At 34.7% G+C, this 23,266-nt stretch overlaps 3 protein-coding genes across 4 annotated transcripts; 1 reads left to right on the top strand and 2 right to left on the bottom strand.

Moving 5' to 3' along the window:
• Nucleotides 1–672: 672 nt before the first annotated feature.
• On the top strand, nucleotides 673–12,596 carry LOC132055657 (late embryogenesis abundant protein 2-like). 2 transcript variants are annotated; one of them, XM_059447599.1, is made up of 3 exons: nucleotides 673–684; nucleotides 11,675–11,788; nucleotides 11,992–12,596. In XM_059447599.1, exons 2-3 carry the CDS (start codon nucleotides 11,735–11,737, stop codon nucleotides 12,436–12,438), a joined length of 501 nt encoding a protein of 166 aa, XP_059303582.1. In that variant the 5' UTR covers nucleotides 673–684; nucleotides 11,675–11,734; the 3' UTR covers nucleotides 12,439–12,596. The 2 variants fall into 2 exon arrangements, with proteins under 2 accessions (XP_059303582.1, XP_059303581.1); XM_059447598.1 differs by lacking the exon at nucleotides 673–684 and having other exon boundaries at nucleotides 11,631–11,788.
• On the bottom strand, nucleotides 7,710–9,225 carry LOC132058136 (uncharacterized). Its single transcript, XM_059450698.1, has 3 exons — nucleotides 9,078–9,225; nucleotides 8,444–8,524; nucleotides 7,710–8,338 (listed from the first exon to the last, which is right to left on the bottom strand). Exons 1-3 carry the CDS (start codon nucleotides 9,135–9,137, stop codon nucleotides 8,012–8,014), a joined length of 468 nt encoding a protein of 155 aa, XP_059306681.1. The 5' UTR covers nucleotides 9,138–9,225; the 3' UTR covers nucleotides 7,710–8,011.
• A 1,422-nt stretch (nucleotides 12,597–14,018) lies between the features above and the next one.
• Nucleotides 14,019–20,662, bottom strand: LOC132055658 (uncharacterized). Its single transcript, XM_059447601.1, has 12 exons — nucleotides 20,508–20,662; nucleotides 18,208–18,306; nucleotides 17,867–17,979; nucleotides 17,548–17,702; nucleotides 17,372–17,460; nucleotides 16,750–17,287; nucleotides 16,231–16,341; nucleotides 15,245–15,483; nucleotides 15,074–15,156; nucleotides 14,734–14,845; nucleotides 14,571–14,645; nucleotides 14,019–14,479 (listed from the first exon to the last, which is right to left on the bottom strand). Exons 1-12 carry the CDS (start codon nucleotides 20,595–20,597, stop codon nucleotides 14,303–14,305), a joined length of 1,881 nt encoding a protein of 626 aa, XP_059303584.1. The 5' UTR covers nucleotides 20,598–20,662; the 3' UTR covers nucleotides 14,019–14,302.
• Nucleotides 20,663–23,266: the final 2,604 nt, after the last annotated feature.

A 23,266-nucleotide genomic window follows, 5' to 3' on the forward strand; every position in this document is an offset into this window, starting at 1 on the left:
ACTAGAAAGTAAAGGCAAGAAGTTGAATTATTATAAATGCAAACACCTATATTACAAACCAAGAGTGCAAAAGATCATTATGTACCCGTAAAATTTTAAAAAAAAAACTATATGTACAAATGGGTTGGTGGTTGAGGGTTTATAGATAGTCAAGTGGTGTCTCTCTTTCCTACGAAAGCACCTTCTCTACTCCCTATTCTACTTATCAATATCATCATTATACTGTTTACTATATTATGCTACAAATTGTATTACTACTGTTGTTTCTTTACATGGGTGATATGGACTATTTTTGTTGTTAGTACTTTTTTTTTCATGGTAATTTCATCATAGCTTTAGCTAGCATTTGGCCATAGATTCCTAAAAAAAAAAATGGAAATACTTGATTTGGATGAAATTTTTCAAGTTTTGAAAATGTGTTTAGCCATAGTTTTCAAAACATATTTCACTTTTTTGTTTTGGAAAACATGAAACGTTACTTATACCCATAAGTTCTAAAAACTATCAAGAATACCCAATCATATAAAATATACATACTTGTTAATCCCAAATCATGCAGAACATGATATTTCATAACAACTGCTAATAACACACTTATTAGCTACTACAATTCAAATTGCAACACAAAGATCCATTTTTGTCATTGGAAAAGATTTCTACAGTTGATCGAGCAATTTTTCCTAGGGTTTCTTCTTCTATTGTTTGAGCACAGCTTAGCTCATTCGTTTTCTAGAAGAGACTACTTTAATTGAGAAACATGGTAGATGCGGCTTTAATGGAGGAACATGGTATATAGAATTAGTTGGGTCATAAATAGATTGGGCTTTTATAAAATACAAAAGTTTGGGGTAGTTTTTAGTAGTTTTGAAAAGGCCGAAACACAGATCTTGGCCCAAAAACAGGTTTGAGCCAGAATTTGTGATTTGAAGATTTGTTTTCCAAATCTATCAAAATTTTATGGCCAAACCAAGATTTTAAAATAAATCTTCAAGTATGCTCCCAAAATCTATGGCCAAACGGGAGATTTGAAAATAAATCTTCAAAAGATTTGTCAAACCTCTTTTTGAAAATATTTTCTTGAGCTGAGGGTGTATCGGGAACAATGTTTCTACCTCACACAAGGCACAGGTATGGTCTGCGTATGCCCCCCTCCCCAAACCCCATTTGTGGGATCACATTGTCTATGTTGTGTTGTTGTTGTTAAAACTAAAATCAGACCAAATCTTATCAATTTTTAAAAGAAAAATAAAAATTAAACCAAATTTTATCAGTTTTTAAGAATTAAAAACCAAGATCAAACAAAAAATTGGTGATTTTTTCCCCCTATATTTGGTTTGCTTTTCATTTTTTCGTGAACACCCCTAGTTGACGGAGTAAACAAAAGTATAAAATGTTAGCTTCAATTGGAAAAAGTATAAAACAACAACAACATACCTAGTGAATCAAATTAAATGTCAGCTTCAACAACAATAATATACCAAGTCAATCAAATGTCAGCTTCAATTGGAAAAAAATGATTAAAGGATTTAATACCACATCACATACCTGATTTTGTCGAGGAACGAAATTGCTCTCTATGTTTTTCACAAAGTTACGGTTGTTATGCCCTATTTATATAGCGGAAATGCATAGTATGAGATTATTGTAATATGCATTATTACAGTCTAACTCTTTAAAATCTAATCGACAAAATTCTTCTTAAATAAGTAATTTAATATTGTTTATAAAGGTACACATATGTCAAATATTAACTTTTAGTTTTTTATTGATAATAGTTTATATTTTTAAAATTTAATCAAAATGTATAGTTACACTTGTGCAACAACAGTGCGCTTATGTTACACTGTAATTATGTTATGACAAACAAACAGGTCTTCGTAATTATTATGTTGTGTAATTAGTAGGCTGCGTAATTACTACCCCAGTAGTAGCACCAATTCCAATTACTAGGTGGCTTTCCAAATAGACCCTAAGAGATTTTTCCAAATACGTGAAATTACGAATACATACATCATTATTATGCTGTTAAGGTGGACCCACATAGGTTTTTATGGGTACTGGAGCACCCATTACTTTCTACGCGTAATTTATATATATAAATATAAAAGTTGGTAATGACTGTCAAATAATTAGTGAGAACCCACCTACTAAAGTAGTAGTTGGGTGCATTGGTTCAAAAGCTCAAGTAGTCATGAGTGAGATCAAATCCGCCAGGGGTATTAATGGTACGGTTGGATCGATTATTTTGTAGAATTTATGCCATACAATTTTTTCGGTTGTTTTATTATGTATAACCAAAATTAGAGTTTTCGAAACCGTCTCATTATCTCGATTTTTCTTCTGTATCGGTTTGGCTCGATTAATTTTTGGTATTTTAAAGGGAAAAGTGTTCAAAACACACCCAAACTATGGCCAAAGTTGCCAAAACACACCTAAATTTTGCGGGGGTCCTTTGACCTCCCTGGACTTATTTTTTGTGTATTTTGTATGCTTTTATATGGTGACCTGTACAAGCGATTTAACCTACTCTCTTTGAGCGCGTAAGATTCCATATAAAAGCGTAAATAATACACAAAAAATAAGTCCAGGGGGGTCATAGGATCCCCGCAAAGTTTAGGTGTGTTATGGCAACTTTGGCAAAATCTGGGCAACAAATTACTGTTCATCTTCTTCATAGAGAATCGGGTCAAAATTGATCCTAATGCACTTCAAATCTCAATCAAACATCACCAAATTTCATATTTGTTCTCTCGACGTTCCGGTTCTTTTGATATATCACCCACACGAAATGGAGCCCATTTGCGGCAACCCGAAAATTCGAGTTCGAAGATTCAAGCTTTGTTCATGGCAATCATGGAGTCGTTCAGTTCTTCTTCACGTTAAGACGTCTTATTAGCTCGAGTTCAGCTTCAAACAATCAGCAACCAAGAATTTTATTCATCAAATCCAGAATTTGAAGACCCAGCTTCAAGCTTTGTTCATGGAGTTATGGAGTTTTTGTTTACTGATTCTACAATCTTAATCCACTATTGATAATCATGTTTTTAATGACGACAATGTCACAAATCCTATATAATATCGAAAAGACCAGTTTGATTTGGTCGTTACAATGGAGTTTTTTTGGGTTTTCAAACTTGGAAAGTTCAGAAATAAAAAAGGCCCGTCTGATTTTAACATTTTAGGGGGCGCGTGCATACACTCGTTTGAGTTTGGGTGACTTTGTCCATATAAAAGCGTAATAATACACAAAAAATAAGTCCAAGGGGGCCATAGGACCCCCGCAAAGTTTAGGTGTGTTATGGCAACTTTGGCCATAATTTAAGTGTGTTTTGAACACTTTTCCCTATTTTAAAAGGTCACCTAATGGCCAATACAATACCAAAAAATAATTGAAGTTATGAATTAAAAAGTTATAAACAATCTGAAATGCAACGTTATTGATAAATCTCACTAATGAATGTCACTTCTTAATATATACTTATACTTGTTACTTCTAATAGAATATAAATATCATAAAAAAATGTTAAAGAGAAGAACTAAATATTAATAAATTAAATTAGTAACCTTCTCAGTTAATTTGAAATAGATAAACCAATATTTATAACTTACGTGAACTAGTAAAGATTAGGTTAAAGGGTAATTGTAATAAATTTTAAGCTAAAGAATTTAGAAGATAAAGTTACGGATAATACCATGCTAACTGGAATAATCACTTTCAAAACTTAGAAAATAAAGAGGGAAGAATAATAAGAAATGATAAAACATACCTTTAAGTCTTCTGTGTTTGTTGACAAGTAATATTACCTTAAGTAGAGTAATGTTTGAGACCCTTTGTATATTATTTTGATAGGGTAGAGTAGGTTTAGATAGGTTTAGATTTTAATTGTAGCCATCTCCATCTAAATTGAACACAAGGCAAAGGTAAACAAAGTTATTGCTTTGTATTTTAAATTTAATACATAAATATTATATATATATATATACACACACACATATATATATATTCACTTATTCGGTTCGTTATTTTTTCGATAATTTCTATAAAATAAAAAATCTAACTGAATTTTTGGTACAATTATAGATTTATATAGAAACTTTCGATTTTATTAAAACAAAGCTTGATTTGCTATGGGAGGGCACGATGCGGTTCGATCGGTTCAATCGATTTTTAAAAACCATTGACACACTTAGAATCCTGTTCCTTTATTTTTGTTTCGTTTTTCAGGAGAAGATTTAATTAAAGGTACCATTCAAGTTTTGAAATTAGAAAAGGTGACAACGTTGAGCAGCCAAAGTCACAACCCACTTAATATTTGATTAAGTTAATTTGTGGCTGAAATGTAATATGTAAACTTTAAAAAAAATCCCTCCTAATTTAAAATTTCAAAATTCAAATCCCTCTCTCCTCTCTATCTTTTCATTTCATTCTTTCTTCTCTCTTTTTTCTTTTTCTACCATTTTCTTTCTTCTCCTCCTTCTTCTCTTCGGTGGTGGTGGTCGTGGTAGTGATGGTGGCAGCGGTGGTGGTGGCAGTGGCAGAGGAAGCAATGTGAGTGTTGGTGGTGGCGGCGGATTATTCTCCTCTTTTTTTCTTTTCTTTTCTTATTCTACAGACTGTTTTGCTTTGGTAGTAAGAACTTTGTGGAAAAAAAGTTGATTTTTTTTTTTCAAGTCATTGAATTTGTTTTTTGCAGAGAATCCAACAAGTTTTAGAAGTTATTGCCACAGTTACTGAAATCTATTGCAACAACTTTAGAATTTGTTGCAACAACTTAGTATTTTTCGAGTTGTTGCAGCAGATTTCAGTAATTGTTGCAACAACTACAATAGTTGTTGCAGCAACTATCGAAGTTGTTGATTTTTTTTTTATTATTATTATTATTTTTTTTTTGCAGAAAGTGAAGGGTGGAAAGTGAGGCAAAAAAGATAGAGAAGGTGGTGATGGTGGTGGCAGAAGAGAAGGTGGTGGCAGAAGAGGAGACAACGAAAATTAAAATCACAACATGTAATTCAATTTCTACCGACAAAATCTTTGTAATTATCAACGTTTTATGGGCAACAGTCATTGAGACAATACTCCATATTGTCTCCTATAGCCTTTAGGACAATAGCCGCTGCACTTCGTAGAATAGTCATTGCCACTGTAAAGGCAAATTGCCATGAATATTACCATCAACAAAGTGAACATTAACACATGACTAGTGTTTTTCTTTGCCATAAATCTCTCTTTCTATTTCCCTTAGCAAAGGTTAATAGATAAGAAGTGAATATGATACCCAATAGGCTTTAGATTTAAGATTCACGATAGATACGTTATATAATTAAAAATGTAAATATGATAAGTGTTAACGAGCTAACTGTTAACTCGATAAAGAAATTGAGTAATCCGCCCTCGCATCGATAAACCGTTAATTATAAAATTTTAATCCGTTCAAATGAACCGTTAATTCGATAACCTATTACCAATAAGCCAATTTTGCGGTTGGGTTATCGGTTACGGTTTGATTTTGAGCAACCCTAGTGGCAGCGACGGAGGAGGGGGTGGTGGCAGCGGAGGAGGAGGGGGAGGGGTGGTGGCAGCGGTGGAGGAGGCATAAGTGGGGGGAGGGGTGGTGGCAGCAGCGGAGGAGGGGGTGGTGGCAGTGGAGGAGGGGGGAGGGGGAGGGAGGAGGTCTCCGTGTAAATAATAAAACTTTGGGGTTTTTAAAATTAGTGTCATCTCTCAAAAGAGTCACTCCTACTCGATAAATCGCCCATTCTTAATTTTGAAACTAGAAAGTCACCCATAACTAAATTTCCCATTTTCCGGCGCTGTCTTTCGCTGTTCTTTTCTTTTCCCCTTTATTTGCTTTCCTTTTTCTTTTTCTATTTTAACTTTATTCTTCTCTTGTATTAGACCACCTCACCCCTAACAGAGCACAGTTTAAGACCATTTCTGTAAAATTTCGGTTATTAGTTTTTTTAGATAAATCAAAGTACACAATTTCTGTTTAATTTAACGACAATTTGGTTTGAATAATTATTAAGCAAATAAATTTGGGGTAAATAATCGTGCTATTATTCCTCGTTTGCAAAATATGAAAACGCCGAGAATAATTATGTATGGAATGATCCTTTTTTAAGTGATGGTAGCAATATTTATTATAGTTTACATGTTATATATTTTTAACATTAGTTTCGGATTGTTATGCTCTTATACATGATAACTGTAGTAACATTAACATGCATTAGTAGTGTCAGATGTGGGATTGAAGTTGGATGGGTTCAGTCTTTTAAGTTTTTACCAATGAACCTATTACACTTTAGTATAAGGGTTCAAAATTTATATTTCTGGAATTTTGATGATTTTTAACTTATTTATCTATGTATGTCCGAAAATGTTGAATACAGCTGAACATGTTGACCATATGCTACATAGGTCATGTGTGCAAAATATAATTGAGCACCCATTACTTAAAAATCCTGAATCCGTTACCAATTGCTATTTGGTTAAAGGTGGAGGAAGCTCATTCATCCCACTACGTCCTTCGTGGTCGGAAAAATTATTTTCATTGAAGTATCTATTCTAGATTTAGTTATGGAGGGTCTTTGACAGAATATATACAATAACCACAAGTCCATACAACATCAACTGCTATTATTACATAATTCATAATTAGTTGGGGAAAAACCTTTGACAAAATAATAGCAAAATAAAAAATAAAAAATTCAATTTAGTTAATGTACTTTTTGACAGAATAGCAATTGGTAATATAATTGAGCACCCATTACTTAAAAATCCTGAATCCGTTACCAATTGCTATTCTGTCAAAAAGTACATTAACTAAATTGAATTTTTTATTTTTTATTTTGCTATTATTTTGTCAAATGGTTTTCCCCAACTAATTATGAATTATGTAATAATAGCAGTTGATGTTGTATGGACTTGTGGTTATTGTATATATTCTGTCAAAGACCCTCCATAACTAAATCTAGAATAGATACTTCAATGAAAATAATTTTTTCGACCACGAAGGACGTAGTGGGATAAATGAGCTTCCTCCACCTTTAACCAAATAATATTTCAAGTTCGGTCTCTGTGAATGAAAATTTCTGGTATAGAGCTAAATTAGTTGGCCAGTGAATTTCAAAGAAAAAATATTAATTTTCCACTTCGCAACAATCTGTTTATGGCAGAGGATCCAATAGTTTAATGAGTCGGAGCAAGACAGCCTTTAACAATTTTCAGGACATGCATATTGAGAGGCCAGTAGGTAGTTCCGCGTATCCCTTCGTACTAGTAATCACAGTTTTGATTTATAGTTTATTGTCCTTTGATTCCCGTTACTGTATGTTGTTTCTTGTACTTCGATTATCTTATTTATCTGTGGTAGCTATCGCTCCATTTTTTCAGACTGCTTTATCATGGCTTTTTCGCTTTCGTTAGTTTCATTTTCATATTGCTTTGAACTGCTTGTGCTTATCTAATCTTTTTTCGTCATGTTCTCTTGAGCCGAAGGTCTTTCGGAAACAGTCTCTCTATCTTAGGTAGGGGTAAAATTTGCGTACACTTTACCCTCCCCAGACCCCACGTTGTGAGATTTCATTGGGTATGTTGTTGTTGCTGCTGCTGCATATCGAGAGGCTAACAACCATCGGGTTCAAATTGCAGATGCAAAATACTGTTAGTGCATAATTCAGATACATCTTTAAACGAATACACGAACAAGTTTAAATAAAATCCGCTGATCAATCAACATTTTTCAAATTGACAATATGTTCTCAGAAAAATGAACTCGGGCCATCTATTGAATCTTATTATACCAGGAAAATAAGGGAGGATTAAAATTACAGGTTTCCCCGCAACTAAATGGTGTTAAAAACGAACGGACATAACACCTCCTCCACTCAACAATTTCCCCGAAAGGACTAAAAAACAAACACACACACACACAAAGAAACAAAAAAAGGGAATTAAGAAAAATTAGAACGCGCAATAATCAAGGTATGACATGAATTCTCGATGGACACTTTAAATGCCGATACTGGGATTGCTCGGGTTGGTTGGATAGTTCAAGCCACCAGGGTAATTTGTATCGCCTGGGACGCTGGTGTCACTGTTTGGGAACTCATCATTGAAGTTGATGGTACCTGGCTGGTTGAAATAGTTTCCACCTGCATTGTCCCTAGTGTTATTTGGAGGATTCATTCCGAGAGTATTCTTGACCGCGTCAGCTGCGCCTTGTGCCATGTGTGCTGCACCCGTTGCAGCTCCTCGAGCCATGTTCACTGCACTTCCTGCTGCTCCTTGTGCCATACCTGCTGCTCCTTGAGCCATGTTCTTCACTTGTGTCCCAGTCTTAATAAACAGAAATAATATTCACGACTTATTCTTTCTATTTCCATTTAGTCACTTGATTGAACGATCAGCATGAAACAAGAAAATTTAGAAATGTTAGTTTACCTCTTGAAGCAAGTTGGTTGATTGGCCTTGGCTCTGGTTATGGATGTCAGATGGTTGGTTCAGCCAGTCTTCCCTTATCATCTACAATTGGTTTAAAAAAAAAAATATTAATATTAAAAGTGTCAAATGGGCAAATTCAACCGACTTAACGGGCCAAAATAAGATGAATAGCATTAAATGACTGTGGTCACTTAACCACAAAAGATCAATAGGCTGAAACAGCTGTTCAAGATAAACTAAACAAACAATGGGTAGCACAACCCACTGATCTATTACCAAATTTAATTTTTTAAAATTATTTGCTTATGTATAATTTACTTAATTATCAAACTAAGCTAATAAAACATTTTTCCTTATTATGTCTATAAATAACATATTAACTAAAAGAATACATTTATATAGTTTTACAAGATCTCTCATGGGTTAATCCGGGTTACATGTTTAACTAGCCCAAATCAACTAAATTTATGTATGGGTGGATTGGACGGGTTAGCACGGGAGGAACTAATAAATGGACTGGGCATCAACCCGTTCAGACTTGAACGGGTTAAATGAATCATATTTTCTCAACTAATTTAGACACCCTAATTAGTATAAAGGAAAAACAGAGCTTCATAGAGAAGAGTCATGAAACCTGAGCTTGGCCGGGGACTTGGATACTGCTATGAAGGTTGTTGCTTCCTTGGTTTGCCATGTTAATTGGTTTTTTTTTGCTTAATTTTGTTTCAAAAGTAGTGTACTGGTAATTGTAGATCAAAATGCAAAATATGGAATGGATTTTGAAATTGTTGGATTGGTGAATTTATAAGCTTCAGAAATGCACAATTGGTGATCTCAATTCATGCATATCCCAACACATGGCACAGTGCAGGAACTTGATCACTCCTAGCGTGGTGGATGGTTTTGATCGGACAAGAACGTCTCTAAAGAAATTATTTATCCGTTTAATTTGGGAAAATTATTAATATTAGGAAATATGTAAGTACTGACCAAATGCTGCGGTCAAGAGTCATATTAAGACTAACAAAGCAATTATTTCCTCTTTATCGTTTATGTATTATTTCCTCTTTATCGTTTATGTTTTCTTGGTAATTCTCATGTAAAATAGTCTCTGCAGAGTCGCAGAACTTGTTGACTCTCAGTAAATTCAAACTTCATTGTCGTTTACGGAAAAGTGTTCACATTGGCCATTCCTATTGGTAGAAAAGTCGCGTAAGATACGGTTGGTTCGCATTTTTTAAACACCAAACTAAACCAATTGCGTTCTGGTTTAAAATTTATACACCAAACCAAACCAATAAAATTCGGTTTTTCAACCTCGGTCTTCTCGGTTGTTCGGTTTTCTCGGATTTTTCGGTTTTTTTTTCGGAATAGTCTTGATACAAAACATATAACTTTTAATTTAAATATTTCTTTAGTCCTAGTAAGATACAATTATATAATTAAGGTGTTTCTTAAGAAAATAACACAAAATGTGAGAAGAGTGATGACATTTTATTAAAATATTCAATAAAAGCTAATATAATCGGTTAAAATAAATATTGCTAATTAACAAGCCATAAAATAAAATGACCATAATCTAAAAATACTAAGTCATGCTAAAATAAGTATTAATTATATGACAGAAAAAACTTAAGTTATGTATTTTTACTCGCTAAATCAATTATGCAAAACTAAAGAATAGATATCCAACATTATTGTCATTTCTAGTGGTAAATTGAATTTCTTTTGCTAGGATTAGTGTTGAGTTGGTTTTGGTTTGACTTTATTTGAGCTTACTAACATCCATAGATATAAAACTTATTGACATTCAAAATTCGAGTTCAAGCTCAATAATATGATAATAGATAAAAAATTACGAAAAAATTTAAGAAATATTTATAAATTACTTTACAAATAAGTATTTTTATGTATAAAATATTTTAAAAATTGAATACATATAATGTCGGGTTGGTTTGGTTGACTTTTTTAGTTAAAACCAAACCAAACCAATTATGGTCGGTTTTTTTTTTAACACCAAACCAAGTCAAACCAAACCACTAGTCGGGTTTTTTTCTCGGTTTGACTCGGTTTATCGGGTTGGTGCGGTTTGTCGGTTTACTTTGTACACCCCTACCCATTGGTATTAAATTTGTCCATTGTTACATTTACACCACATCTAAATACTTTTTTTTTTCCAATTGAAATTAATAGGTCGAGTTTCTTCTTTTTTTGAATTACGAAAGAAAATTATAGGTCATTATAAGTATTCCAAAAGGTTCTCATTCTAGTAAAATAAGAAACAAACAAACAAACATAACAGGAATGCCGCGTATAATGAATGATGTTAGCTGCTAAGAGTTGATTGTTATCATCAGGAATTGACATTTACATGAGGAGTCTTGAGAGTGCAAACTGAGATTCTTGATGCTTTTTGAATTATATTTTTTATACATACCTCATATTTTCCCCCGAAACATATGTATTTTTTTATCTATACCTTATATTTTCCGACCAACTAAATGTATTTTTATATTTTAGCCATTATGGAAGAAACTATTTTTAGCGAGAAAATATGACGGAGTTCCGAATGCATAAGAAATTGCAGAAACTTCTGCACATTAAAACTTAATAACAATACCAACTATTTTTCAATGATAGAACGGAAAAATGATCACCGAACGTCATTTCTACCAAATTTTGATTGCCTGGCCCATTATAAGTTATGTTGAACCATCTTCTTTATATTGAGCTAGAGACTAACAGAGCTTCTTATTAAAGAAAGAAAGTAAAGACAATTGTAATACTAGCTTTTATAAGTACTGTAGTACTGTACATTATTAAAATAATTCTAAAGTTAATAAAAGATAATCCGTTCGAACAAATTAATTAACTACGTAAAAACATACCTACATAGTTTTCAATTATAACCAATTAAATTACGTTAGTAGCTAGTTTAACTCAATCCTAACTTTCGAGGAATTAATAACCCAATGATAACATGCAGCAGCAGACAGGAAGTTATAGTAATCATTTTCGTCATCGACATGATCCTTGCAGAATGGTTAAATTAAGATAACTAAACAACGGAAGCTTACTACAGATCAGCACGTGTCCATTACACGCGTCTGATAACAGGATACGTGTCAGCAATGTAGGACACTACCAACTCTTTATATACCATGCAGAACCGGTGCTCCAATCTCATTCAAAGCAATATCAACAATTCTGCTTCTAAAATAATTTTCCTATATACCTCTTCTACTTTCCGCTTTTATTCACATACATATCCATACTTTTGTAACTGCAAGAATGGCTTCGCACGAGCAGCGCTACAGAGCTGGTGAAACCAAGGGCCAAACTCAGGTACATATATACAGGAAACTGCCTCATATTTAATTTGATTTTGTATTCAAGTAGTAATATGCACTGAACTTGTAATATATACTGAATTCAGTAACTTAAAATGACTAGATTAAAATTCATGAACTTCAAATCTTCAATTCAATCGTAACTGATTTGAGTATATTTTTGTACTATCTTTATACTTTTCTTTGTTGTGTGTACAGGAGAAGGTTGGTCAAACAATGGAAAACATCAAAGACAAGGCCCAAGCAGCAAAGGACAGGGCTTCTGAGACTGCACAGTCAGCCAAAGGAACCGCACAGGATAAGACAGGCACAGCCAAAGATAAGACAGGTGGAGCAGCTCAAGCAACCAAAGATAAGACTTCAGGTGCAGCTCAAGCAACCAAAGACAAGACAAGTGGAGCAGCTCAGGCTACTAAGGAAAAGGCTAGTGGAGCAGCTCAGGCTACAAAAGAGAAGGCATCAGAAATGATGGAGTCTGCCAAAGAAACGGCCCAAGCTGGTCAAGAGAAAACAGGTGGCATGCTGCAAAAGACTGGAGAACAAGTGAAGAGCATGGCTCAGGGTGCTGCGGATGCTGTGAAGCACACTTTCGGCATGGCGGAGACTGAGGAAGATCCTCATGCCACAAAGAACAGAGAACTTTAGATTAGACTAGCCTTGTCTAGCATTTCACTTGGATCTCTTTGTTTCTTGATGGAATCAAGTACTCATGTATCTTTGTGTTCAGCTTGTTTTAATTTTCCTTTGAAGTTTGCCTCCCGTCTGAGGAGAGAAAAGTTAGTAGTGTAATAATAAAAGGTTTCAACTTTGCTGCATGAACGGTGATACCAAAACTATAGTCCAGATGATGCGGTCTATGTTATCGACAAACTTGTCTTGAAAAGTTGAAATTCTCTTCATCTGCGTACATTTAGCCTTAATTTAGAGTCTACCGAAGGTGTTCTAGATTTTTATTCCCGATTTAGCGGTCTTAATATGACCTTAATAAAAACAAAAAAGATGACCTTAGCAAATTTCCTTAGTAACTTAGTGCAAGACATCTTAATATGACCTTAGCGCATTTCCTTAGTAACTTACTGCATGATTGAAACTGAATCACGACAGAAATTTGTAAATATTCAGTGCGGATCTGCTCTTTCACATCGGAGGTCGGACTGGTTTCAAAATAGTTCAGCTGGAGGAGAGGGGATTCAATTTAGTTCAGTTTTTTTCGTTTCCACTCGAGACTGTAGAAAGGAATAGCATAACCGTTATTGCAGCTGTATGTTGTGCTCATAATAAGTTCTATCAGGGCTAAGACAAGTTATGGTAGCGTTGTGTTACCATTACCCGTTAGGCCTGGCACTGAACTGTACGTCTTGACTTGTTTTTTAAGAGAGATCAGAGCTCGTTTAGTTGGGGTCATTTTCGGTCAAAGCTTGATCTTATTGGAGCTTCTAGTCTATCAGAGCTCGACTGCCCAACTAGAAGGTTCAATAATCTGTGAATTCAGCACCAACTCATATGAGTAAAAGTAATTGACAACCTTGACTTTATTGTTTTACTTTTTGATAGGTATTCTGTTTTGATCATGTTATAATTTACACAGTTTATTACGCCCCAAAATGTAATTAGAGCTTCTAATTTAGAAATTTAAACTACTTATGGAATTTTATTTAGCATAATCTTTATATTCAAACTTTTTTTGTAACGGAAACTCCATTCATGTTATCTAATTTTTAATTTGAACAAAACAATTCACGACTAAACTATATACTGTATGAATTTAATCAATTCTCTAAAACATCACTGCTTTTATTTTATTTTGTTACTCACTCAATTTTAATGCCCGACTGAAACTTTGATAAACTTTCACTTCGTTCCAGTTAAACTAAGAGTAATGAAACTTGATTGACCTTCACTTCGTTCCGTTTAAACTAAGAGTAATGAAACTTGATTGACTTACTCAAGCTCGACACAGCAGTTAAATTGTAACAGAACTTGTTTGCACTCGTCTTAAGCTTAGACCACTGTAGTAATTGCATTAATTCAAGCTTGAACTCATCTCTCTTCTTGATACTGCAACAAATTTGATTGTACTCGACTCAACTCAACACCAATTCGCCACAACAAACGACCAAAAAAGGCGTAACCATTTGCTTTGATACCAAATTTCGTTGCAACTACCTATCTCCACAAAAATAAAATACAGAAGTAGTTCACAGAAAAGGGAACAGAAACTTACAACTCTAATTTCATCTTTGACACACGCACGCATTGACAGTACATGGTGGGCAAATAAATAATTATAGCCCTACGGGCCTCAAAATCAGATGATATTCTCAACCCTTTCTAAAACAAAATTGTCAGATCACAAACCGTCTTCTCCCCTTTCTATTCTCTATAGCGTCGGTCTGTCTTGATATCTGAATCATGACGTCCATTTGAATCTGTTGCCCATTTTCCGAGGTTGTGCATCTGTCTAAAATATGTATGCATTCTCATAACTGGCTGAATCCTTGGTTAGAACTCACTCGCTCATGCCATCACTTCCTTCGTGATCACTAATGTCACTGAAAGCCTCGGGTTCCTCAACATCTGGGATGCTTTCTGTTTCCATAGTAACTTCAGAACCCTCCTCGTCACTATCATCTTCATAGATGACAGGCTGTATGACACCATCTTCATCATCGCCTTCATCAATAGTCTGCGAAAACAAATAAATTAGTCAAGATTCCATGGGAAGAGGTTGAGAAGGAGGAAGTAACTGAGAGATTGACATTCCGCGTTGCCCTTACCCCTGCGTAAAGCAATTCTAAGGAGCTTGATAGCTGAAGAGCTTGGTGGAGAGTTGAAAGTCTGGCATCAATAAGCTGCACAGACAAAAAAAATACTTTTGGATATATTCTACCAGTCGCTATAGATACTACTATCAACATACGGAAGAGTTGCTCCCCTTACCTGATATAAAGAGTGGAGTGCAAGTAAAGAGGATTCTTGAGACATTATTCCACTAGCGTGTTGAAGAAGCAAACTTCGCAACCAAGGAAGGGCACAAGCCAATACGGCGCCCCTGTCAAGAAAAAGTACCATAACAAACGTTAACTTGACCCATCTCTGACAATGGAGACCTAATGTTTTCTGTTTATTGATAGCATTGAACACTATGTTGACAGCAAATGATAATTTGAGTCACATAATGAGTCTCATAATTAGCATTCACCCCTTTGGTGCATTCTAACTTGATTTACTTGGTGCTCAGATGATCATCCAGATTTATGAAATTCACAATCTCCTTTACCTTGACTGGATAATTGACAAGAGTGACTGTAAAAGCTTGAGAACATCTGAAGGATTTAAAAGAGATACTGAATTTGCAATGACCTGCATAGTCAATATACATCCCACTGATAAAGAAATAAACATCAATTCAGATTCTAGAACCCTAAAAATAATTCACTTGAAACAGAACCTTCTCATCTTGTCTGTATAAGCAATCTATCAAAAGTGCTCGATCATCAGCATGAAGTGCTTGCTTCAGCAGTACATGAACTGAATCAGCACTTGGAGGCTTTGTTTGAGGAGCAGATTCTAGATTCTTGTTGTTTTTATCTTCATTGTTGTCTGCCAAATTGAGCATTGCGAGTTTCTCACCCATGGTTGGCTCGTTCAGATCATCAATCTGAACTCCGTCAATAGGTTCACCATTACCTACACATCATCAAACAAAAAGGTTATCCTCTAGAAGGTAGTGAATGCTCTTCAAGTCTCTAAATCAAATGACCCCACGTCCTAATGCTCAATACACAGAAACATCAGAAAGATGACACGTAAAGGCCCACCTGCTAAAGAACAAAAAAGTTGACCCGTTTCAAAAGGAATGAATAGGTTCTCTACTGAATACTCAACAGACTGACCAAGTATCAAACAACTCCCGAGGTCAATTCTACTGGAAGTAGTCTACTTGTGAATAATACCCCGCGTAACACAATCCACTTCTAGGAAGCCCTAAAATGTTAAGACACCCAAAATAATAACTATATCATTTCAAGTTGGAAGAACAGAAATTAATGTGTTTGAGTTTTATCAGGGTCACTACCTTACATTTTAACGTTTTCCAAATTCAATAAATATCAGGGTCAAATACATTGACCACACCCCTAGATATTCTCATAATCTTCTTAAATATGACATTCCCCTACGTTAATTCTCCCTTTTGCTAGTTAACACTAGGCATGACGATTAAGTTTGAAGTTGTGAAGCGATATCAAGTAAATGGACCGATACAGATTCTCTATATACTGAATTTTACTGAATTTTACTTTATTCTTAGTCATTCTCCAATATATAAAGATTAGCCATCTGTGATGGAGACTACTAATAAGATAGTGCCTTAAAGAGCCCCTAAAATATGTTGAAAGTCGATGGGAGAAATGCAGAAATCATGAAAATACATACCATTATCTGTGATAGTGACTCCACCAGTGACATCCAGATCAGATGCTGGTCGTTTATTCGTCGCTTTGCTTCTCTGGATTAAGTTAGCACCTTCCACTTCCATATCTGCACCTGAAACAGAGGGACGAGCTTTTAGAAAGATTATAAGGATAATTCTCTTCTTGAAAATGATCACATCATAATAAAAAATGTCAAGTTATCATACGCATGATGTATCAGCGCGCGTGATACATGATATTCTCAAAAATCTTTGTTAAACCTAACAAAGTGATGGCCTTAATTGCAAAAACATTGGCAATTTTACAAGTGCTTTAATCTCTCATAGTGACTATTAGACCATCTAAAACATCAAGACAAGAATTCGAGTATAAGAAAATGTAGCTCAGCTAGTCAGCCCTGCTTGGCCAGTCAGAAGTATAAACAGGAGAGGGGAAGGGGGAGACACTGACACGGACTTCCGTAAAGGAGTCTTGATTTTCCCACAAGGAGACAGGAAAACATAAACTGCTATTAACACACCTTTTTTGACATGACCATTTTCTTGAACTGCAGCAACCTCTTTCTTGGTCCTGTCTCCTGCTGCTATGACGATATCCTCCCCTGGACTTGAAATGTCTACTGATGTAAACTCAGGGGATTCAACAGAGCCATAAGCAATCATGGCTCTCAAATGTGCATCTGTGTCTAAAGCATGCAATCTGGCAGCAATTACAGGCATAAGATTCTTTTTAGCTCTTCCAGTTCTCTCATCTGCTTCCCCTTTGCTGGCTTTTACTGTTATCTTAATTGGCTTTGCAACTTCATCAGTGACAGACTCAAAGTTCCAAATATAACAAACACCCTTCTCTGATATTGCAAGGACAACCATACCATCTTCTCCCTTGCAATTATTCCTGCATTCGACCATTATAGGAGGATGTTTCATGGAAACAACATGCCCATACTCTGCAGCCTTTTCCCCAAAATCAAGTTTCCACACTTGAAGTTGTTTCTCGCCAAACCCCGCGGTAACAGCAAATCGGGCATCATCAGATAGCCAAATATGTTGTGCAGCAGCCTGTTATACATCTTTTTATGTTTATGTCTTTTTAGACTTCAAAATAACACCACATAATGAAGACATAAACTTAAGACAGCTTACCGAGTCTGGAGAAAACTTCAGCAACTCTTTCCCGCTTTCTGAATTTAGAAATCGCAGCTTATCACTGGCCACAGCAATAATTTTCTCGTCTTCACAGTGAGAATAAGGAAGTCAAATAAAAGGCACTTAAAGTTTAAAAAAAAATAAAAAAATTAAGACATAAGTTGGATACAAACCAGTTGAATGAGCTGCTGAGGAAATGGACTTCTTTGACACTTTGAACTCTTTGATGACTTCTCCAGTTTCGGAGTTCATCTCAAATGCTAAACCATTCGCAGCAACAGCATGAATCCTACGGCCTTTGCCCACAAAAGACAGACCTGCAGCTCCGCTGCATTCAAAAGCAAGATATTTCTTATTTACACATTTGAATAGTTTTTGGAGATAACAAACACATCCATCATTCAAGTAAGGGTGTTCATTACTGTGTTTCCTGACAAGTACTTCTGCATCCTCATAAAAGCAGAAGTACCTTCTGTCAAAAAAATAACATACCTAGGAAGGGCTCCATCTTTTCTCCACCTTACTGATTCAGCAGAAATATCAACTGCTAAAACACTTCCATCATCTGAGCCAAGAGCTACTAATAGACATTGTTCTTTTCTGCGCTAAAATTTCAAAACAAAAAGATACCACATAGTCATGAGATAAAAAATAGACTAACGAAGTTGACACAATTATCAGAAGTGTTACAACAAAACGACGAGTGCATTGGTTAAAAATTCTACTTCACACATAGAGGTGGAGAGATCAGATCTTGTTCAAAAAACTTTGGCTGTTTTTTTTACCACTCCATCATTACAATAATCGAAGGCGCTTTTTTCAATATTCTATACCTTCTTTCCTACAATACAGCACGCCATGTAAGGAAAACTGTCTCCAGAATTCTTCAGTCTCCACTGACCAAATAGGCTTCCACTATTTGTGTTCCAAACCTGAAGAATATGCAACAATTAGTCACTGAGTATGTAATAAGTAAAGCAAAAGAACAAGACAAGGTAATAGCAAAGCGGAGTCGTAACAACTATGGAAAAACGCAGTTCCTGGCATAGCAGCTAACCAGTAACCGGTTCTTTTCACTAACTTGACTCTGTAACTCTTGAATTGGAATATGACATAGATGGAAACAAAAAAGCATACAGAAAATTGAATGATAAGATCACACATGCTCCTTATCTAATCTTGATAATGGTTGAACTTCTTTACTTCATACTTTTCAAAGCTAATTTACACTTTAAGACTGTTCAATAGAAGAAGAACTTGCAAAACACAGTAGTTTTAAATATAAAAATTATGTTCTGAGAACTCCAATGATAGGATACAGTATTTCTTTTTGAAATGGAAATGGCTTTTTTCTTAATTTAATTCTTTACAAATAATGAGAGGAAACAGTGTTGGTGTGGCAGAAGAAGCTTACTTGCAGACACGATATCTGATACTCTCTCCCTTCCAGCTTATGTGACCCTATTTCCTTTTTAGTTTGTCCCAAAAGAATGACCTCTTCTCTAAATTTGGAAACAATTTAACATAAACTTTCCCAGTTACCTCTAATGACAAGTTTTTATAGCACACAAGTATTGTTCGAAAATCTTATAGCCCATTAATGTATGACACGTTTAATACCACAAGTTTCAGAAGTCTTAATTTCTTTCTTAAACTTTGTGCCCGATTCACACAAATGTTTTACAAACATATTATATTTGTAGAGATTTTCCTACTTCATATTCTTGTCTAGCTATATTTTAAAAAAAAAGAATGCAATGCCATACGTAAGTGGTCTTCTGAGAAATAACTGTTTACATGAAGACTAAAACGCCTTTTTATAAGGTTCTATGAAGACTAAACACTTCAGTTGCTTAAATGTCTAGGAAGAACCATATCAGCTTGTCTTGTACTTGCATAATAATTAATAACCTACGTAAAGATTTAGGAGCACTAGCTTGCACTAACATTTCGAAATGGTTGTTTTCTCTTCTTTCATTAGCAATAAGTTGTTCGTTCTAGCATTTCTTCACTGTTTATAACCTTTCCTGCTCTTATGATTCTCTGCTGAATATGGTACTTTTTGCATCAGATAAAGAACCAGTAGGCTAAAACAACCAAGGTGTAGGCCAGCAAAATCTTGTTTGGTGAACCAACAAGCCTCCCCATCAATTTTCTTGTCCAAATCTTTGACAATATGAAAAAAACGATGAAATATGTATGCTCAACTCATGTAATCTATCTGCTTATTGGTTTCTACATCACTCAGTCAACCAATCGTTAGAATTCCATGCACACTAGTATTTCCAGCCAAGTGAAACAAATATTCTTCTTGAGTTAACAAAAGCTCTTCAGATAGTATGCCAGTTGAGGTCTACTCGGGATCAACAAGATATTATAATATGTTTTGGTTATAAATTTTTTTGATAAGGCAAGGACGTAAGGTGGTTTTAAATAGATAGTGAACACATCTAAGTAGCAAAAAGTGGACTGATATTACGCAACTGTTACTGGAAACAATGACAAAATTGCTACAATGTCATCAAATGATGTAAATAACTATGAACATGTTATAGAGCACTAAATACTATATAGTAGAATCATTTTTTAATATTGTCACATAGGTGTCTAGAGGGAACCCCTCCATAATATGGTGCTATTGATCTGTATACTGTACACTAATATATTCAACTACTTGGCCTCTTCATCTAAGAATAAACCACCTCTCCAACCCAAAGATATTCTAAAGAGCACAAATATCAGCATAGTAAAGCAAAAAGTCACAAATAAAAAAAACTTCCATTTTTTCTTTCAAACTTGTTATTTTTCAATTCTATTGGGAAATTAAGTCAATTAGGTTAAGGAATAGTAAAAAGAAAATACATGGGCACAATTTTTTCTTGAAAACTCTGTACAAAATTGGATTGAGCGGGAATGTAAAATTTTCTAATCTTAGTTGAATTAATGCTCAGTATATTTCACCCAAAACTACACTGTCCCAAGAACAGTTTGATGCCAGCAGCATAATAGTAACTCTAAAGTAGCAATGTAACTAAATGGAAACAAAAGTGAAGTGAACATTATAAGTACAAAAATTCCAGCAAGTAGCACAAACTAAGATGGCTCATTCAGATGAAAAGTAAGAGAGGCTTACTCTAACTGTTCCATCAGCAGACAATACGGAGAGATATTCACCGTTGGCAGTGAATGACGTAACTAGCGATTTTAGCTTCTCCCTGGCCATGACCAAAAATTTGTATAAAGGGGACGAAGTGGCGAGTTTGCGCTAGAGGCACAGGATGGGGAGAGAAAAAGCACGATAGAGAATTGATTTTGTCGGAGAAGAACGCTGCAGAAAGAAAGGGAGGAAAGAAGAAACCAGTTGAGAGGGTTTTGGAAAGATTTAAGAAAAAAGTGATTCATACTTGGGCTCCAATTTTTTGCTTCTCATTCAGGCCCAGTTTGGGCTTGGACCGTGGTCTTCGGGCGGGTTAAGTTCACAAATGGCCTCCACAATGGATGATCTTGATTTTTTGGGCCCGCTGAGTAAATTTTTTTATAAAATAGCCTACGTTTCAAAAAAGTCGTTAGGTAAAGTTTTTGTTGTCTATCGGATATAAATTAGTTTAAAGTAAACTTACATAAATAACTACTTTATTATCCCTTCTTACCATTCGTAGCTACCTTTTGTGTATTCGCGTGTATTTGACAATGTTTTCGCCATATTTGACTGTACATTTTTGTTGTATTTGATTGTATTCGAGTTTACATTTTCAATTGTATCTGATGTCACATGTATTTGAAAAATTATGTGATGTATCTCATATGGTTCGAACTGGCAAGTAAGTGCAGCCACACCCAATAACCACTTCAACCACAGAAGCTTGTTGTATTTTGGTATAGCTACGAATGGTAATTTATAAAATCACTTTAGCTACTAAATATAAATAAATTAAAAAGTAGTTACTATCAACAATTACCTCTTAGAAGTAGCTATGCCAAGTAATTATTCCTTAGTTTAATGAACCTGCTCAATTGACCACAAGTCATCCCTTATACGCAAAAATTAGAACTTATGTCTGACAGGCAACAAAGGCAAAGCTTGTGTTGCCTCGTAAGGCATATGTTATAGCTTTAGCCTATAAAACAGAAGTTCATGATATTTTAAGACAATGAACCTCTTCAATTGACCACAAGTTCTGCGTTATAGGCCAAAAGCTAAAACTTATGCCTGATGGGTAATATATGATATTCTAGGACAATGAACCTCCTCAATTGACTACAAGTTCTGCATTATAGGCCAAAAGCTAGAGCTTATGCCTGATGGAAAACATAAGTTCTTCCCAACGAATTTTTTCAAGTTTAAGTCATTTTTAAAAAAAAAAAAATTAAGTGGGGATAAAAATTTAAAACCTGACACTTTTGGAGACACTATGCGTCATTTCCTACTTCGGGCGAAGTGCATGGATACCCATCTTTTTGGCTGCTATTTAAGTTTTAGTAAAGATATATTATTTAAAGCTTATTCGGCACTTAAAAAGGTGAAACATGCTTCTTTTCTCTTATCAAATTGGTTACTACTACTGTTTCTTCTTTCTTATTCTCCTAATCGTTTCTTCTTCTCTTGTGGCTTGAAGTTGGAACCACAAGAATTAGACTTCAGTACACAAACCTGAAGTTCGAAATAGGGACAAAGACTCCCAAAAAGTTTAAACGAAAAAATTGAATTTCAGGACACTATTACTGAAATTATGAAGTTTTAATTTGAAAAATGAACTTAAGGACACCATATCATGAAATTTTAGACTGAAGAAAGCTAAAAGACAAAGTATCTTGATGTTTTGAGTTGATTTTTTTTAAAAAAACTAAAAAATTGAACTTAAAGGATATAATATTCTGAAGTTTTGAAATGAAAAACTGAAATTCAGGACACAATATCCTTTAAGTTTGTTTACCCTAAAAAGAGAACGGTTGAATTTATTTGTGGTTTAAAGGATATGTAATTTGTTTTGTTATAAATGAATGGAATGAAATCAATGATAATTATAATCAATCAGGTAAAAATATATAAGATGTCAAACGAGCTATAATAGAGTAAATTAAAGAAGGCTGGGCTATTATTGATTCTTGGAGCAAATCCTTCGTTGGGTTTTGTTGAAACAAGTATTCACTCCGATTCTAAGAAAATAGGAACTATTCCGGTACAAAAGAATTAGTAATATATCTAATTGAAAAGACTGAGTTGCAAGAAATGAACGTTATTCGATGTCCTCTTTCAAGTACTGTTAAGCTCCTTTTAAAGTACATATACATCAACTCTTAAGCTGCAATTAAATCCTAATGATGAATAATAATAAATGTTGTCTTAATTCTAAATCGTAACGCCTGCTCCGTATATGGACCGGCCTTCTAACGTTATTCTCCCATTAATGACCCGGTGTTATTGCCTTTGTGGATTTGTTCCAGATGTCTCCGGAGCTTCTTTCTTGAACTAAATGAGACAACTTGCAACATTCCACCTTCTAACGCCACGTGTTCCAATACCATATTGCCGCGCGTCGAGCTATATTTTGGTATATATAGAAAGTTTAAACAAAAATTGAAAGTTTAAGACACACAATTACGATTGTGAAGTGAATTTTTGGACATAATGTCATGAAGTTTTGAAGTGAAGAAGAAGAATCCGTATCTACTCATTTGTTAAAGTTATTTCTAAATATTAAATACTTCGCAAGCGTTGGCTAAGACTTAGATACCGGTCCTAAAAGTGGCTATCTGGTGCCATTTCCACATGGTCTTCACTTTGTAACTGGCACAGATATTCTTTTATTAATTAAAAAAAAAGATAGGAAAAAACCCAATACTATCATTTGGAATTTTGATCAACATGTGTTCGTATGAACAAACCTAAGA

Source organism: Lycium ferocissimum, chromosome 5 (genome assembly GCF_029784015.1).
Source record: "Lycium ferocissimum isolate CSIRO_LF1 chromosome 5, AGI_CSIRO_Lferr_CH_V1, whole genome shotgun sequence".
In the NCBI taxonomy this organism is placed as follows: Eukaryota; Viridiplantae; Streptophyta; class Magnoliopsida; order Solanales; family Solanaceae; genus Lycium; species Lycium ferocissimum.

What these genes read in the sequence shown, in the direction of transcription:
- LOC132058136 (XM_059450698.1), bottom strand. Translation starts at nt 9,137, where the DNA reads ATGGCAAACCAAGGAAGCAACAACCTTCATAGCAGTATCCAAGTCCCC. An exon ending in AAGTCCCCGGCCAAGCTCAG is followed by an intron (nt 8,525 to 9,077) that starts GTTTCATGACTC and finishes AACCAATTGTAG; the next exon opens with ATGATAAGGGAAGACTGGCT. An exon ending in CAACCAACTTGCTTCAAGAG is followed by an intron (nt 8,339 to 8,443) that starts GTAAACTAACAT and finishes CTGTTTATTAAG; the next exon opens with ACTGGGACACAAGTGAAGAA.
- LOC132055657 (XM_059447599.1), top strand. Translation starts at nt 11,735, where the DNA reads ATGGCTTCGCACGAGCAGCGCTACAGAGCTGGTGAAACCAAGGGCCAA. An exon ending in AAACCAAGGGCCAAACTCAG is followed by an intron (nt 11,789 to 11,991) that starts GTACATATATAC and finishes TTGTGTGTACAG; the next exon opens with GAGAAGGTTGGTCAAACAAT.
- LOC132055658 (XM_059447601.1), bottom strand. Translation starts at nt 20,597, where the DNA reads ATGGCCAGGGAGAAGCTAAAATCGCTAGTTACGTCATTCACTGCCAAC. An exon ending in CTGCTGATGGAACAGTTAGA is followed by an intron (nt 18,307 to 20,507) that starts GTAAGCCTCTCT and finishes CATATTCTTCAG; the next exon opens with GTTTGGAACACAAATAGTGG. An exon ending in TTGTCAATTATCCAGTCAAG is followed by an intron (nt 14,846 to 15,073) that starts GTAAAGGAGATT and finishes TTTTCTTGACAG; the next exon opens with GGGCGCCGTATTGGCTTGTG.